At 59.0% G+C, this 2,116-nt stretch overlaps 1 protein-coding gene across 1 annotated transcript; it reads left to right on the top strand.

The window, feature by feature from the left end:
- On the top strand, positions 1–2,116 carry GPR182 (G protein-coupled receptor 182). The gene is made up of 2 exons (XM_032420982.1): positions 1–130; positions 652–2,116. Exon 2 carries the CDS (start codon positions 668–670, stop codon positions 1,811–1,813), a length of 1,146 nt encoding a protein of 381 aa, XP_032276873.1. The 5' UTR covers positions 1–130; positions 652–667; the 3' UTR covers positions 1,814–2,116.

The following is a 2,116-nucleotide window of genomic DNA, read 5'->3' as shown; positions in this document are numbered from 1 at the left end:
AGAAGGACGGCCCTGAAGCCCACAGCGAAGCCAGCCCCACGGCCACCGTCCCTCCAGTCTCCTTGTGGCTCCGCAACAGCCCAGACCCACCGGTCCTCCAGGGCTAGAAGCGCTCCTGACACAAACGCAGGTGGGTGTCTCCATTTCAGGAAAGAAAGGAATCAGGGCGAGAAGACAAACTGGCTTTCATGCATGATCCACAGATGTCCCTGGGGATAAATGAGGGGTGTGTGTGTGTGTGTGTGTGTGTGTGTGTGTCCCACATCCATAGCCCAAAGGCGAGACACAGTAAGACTTCCCACGTGAAAGGGCCAAGGAGTGAGGTGCCAGAAGAGAAATGGAGGTCGGAGGCAGCCTGTGGCCGGAGCTACGGTGGGACCCCAGCCCCCAGGCTGGGAAGGAGTCTGGTTGGGCACAGTTCGGTTCTCTCGCGCCACTGAGCCCTAACAAAATGTCTCTGCTCGCAGGTCAAGGCCGGCAAGTGAGCTGTGTACTAGTTCTCCACAGTTTGAGTGTTTAAACTCTCTCTCTTGCCTCTTCAGACCCGGAGTCCTTTCCCAAAGCCTCCTGGTCCCTGGGGCCCGCTAACTTGAGACCTAAGGCTGCTCTCAAGGTCTCCGTTCTCTTCCAACCCTCTCTTCTCCCCACTAGGCGTTCGCTGGTCCTAATGTCAGTCGAGGACAACATGGGGCCTGGCCCCACACAGGGCTTCACCACGGCACCTGCCAGCGACTTCGGAGAGATCCACAACTGGAACGAACTGCTCTACTTCTTCAACCACACTTTGCCCGAGTGCCACATGGAGCTCAGAGAGGACACCAAGCAGGTGGTCCTCTTTGTCCTCTACCTGGCCATCTTTGTGCTGGGGCTGGTGGAGAACGTCCTGGTGATCTGCGTCAACTGGCGCTGCTTGGGCCGGGCGGGGCTGCTAAACCTCTACATCCTCAACATGGCCATAGCAGACCTGGGCATCGTCCTGTCTCTGCCCGTGTGGATGCTGGAGGTCATGCTGGACTACACCTGGCTCTGGGGCAGCTTCTCCTGCCGCTTCACGCACTACTTCTACTTTGCCAACATGTACAGCAGCATCTTCTTCCTGGTGTGCCTCAGCATCGACCGCTACATCAGCCTCACCAACACGTCGCCCTCCTGGCAGGGCCAGCAGCACCGACTGCGGCGGGCCGTGTGTGCGGGAGTCTGGGTCCTCTCGGCCATCATCCCGCTGCCCGAGGTGCTGCACATCCGGCTGGTGGAGAGCTCCGAGCCCATGTGCCTCTTCATGGCGCCCTTTGAAACCTACAGCACGTGGGCCCTGGCGGTGGCCCTGTCCACCACCGTCCTGGGCTTCCTGCTGCCCTTCCCGCTCATGGTGGTCTTCAACGTGCTGACGGCCTGCCGCCTCCGGCAGGCAGGATGGCCCGAGGGCCGGCGCCACTGCATTCTGGTGTGCGCCTATGTCGTCGTCTTCGCCGTCTGCTGGCTGCCCTACCACGTGACCCTGCTCCTGCTCACACTGCACGGCACCCACGTCTCCCTCCACTGCTACCTGGTCCACCTGCTCTACTTCTTCTACGACGTCATCGACTGCTTTGCCATGCTCCACTGTGTCGTCAACCCTCTCCTTTACAACTTTCTCAGCCCGAGATTCCGGGACCAGCTGCTGAGTGCTGTGGTCCATTACCTTCCCAAGGCCCGGGCCAGGGCGGACAGACGTGCTTCCTCGTCTTCGTCCTCCTCCACTCAGCATTCCATCATCATCACCAAGGAGGGCACCCTGCCCGCTGCAGCAGGCCCCCAGAACCACCAAGCCTGAACTTTCAGGCGCCAACTACCTCACCCATCTCCGCCCCTCAGTGTCTCCTAGGAGGCTGAGGTGGATCCCACTCTCCATCGGTGAAGTAGAAAGCTGCAGGTGTAGGTGAGAGATTCTGGGGGGAGTAGGGGGAAAGGGTCAAAACACGCACGGTCAATTTTGAGTATGTCTTAAAAAATTGAGATGGGGAGGAGGAGAGGGGGCAGGGAGGAGCAGAGAACAGGTCTTTGGTGTTGTCCTGTTTGTCTCGGTCCTCAGGACTAAAGAAGACACTCAGGAAAAATGGTGAAATAAATAACAGAG

The sequence above is a fragment of the Phoca vitulina genome, unplaced genomic scaffold (assembly GCF_004348235.1).
Source record: "Phoca vitulina isolate PV1807 unplaced genomic scaffold, GSC_HSeal_1.0 scaffold23, whole genome shotgun sequence".
Taxonomy (NCBI): domain Eukaryota; kingdom Metazoa; phylum Chordata; class Mammalia; order Carnivora; family Phocidae; genus Phoca; species Phoca vitulina.
Note: the sequence above shows the minus strand (reverse complement) of the source record. Positions and strands in the feature narration are given on the sequence as shown.

What these genes read in the sequence shown, in the direction of transcription:
- GPR182 (XM_032420982.1), top strand. Translation starts at nt 668, where the DNA reads ATGTCAGTCGAGGACAACATGGGGCCTGGCCCCACACAGGGCTTCACC.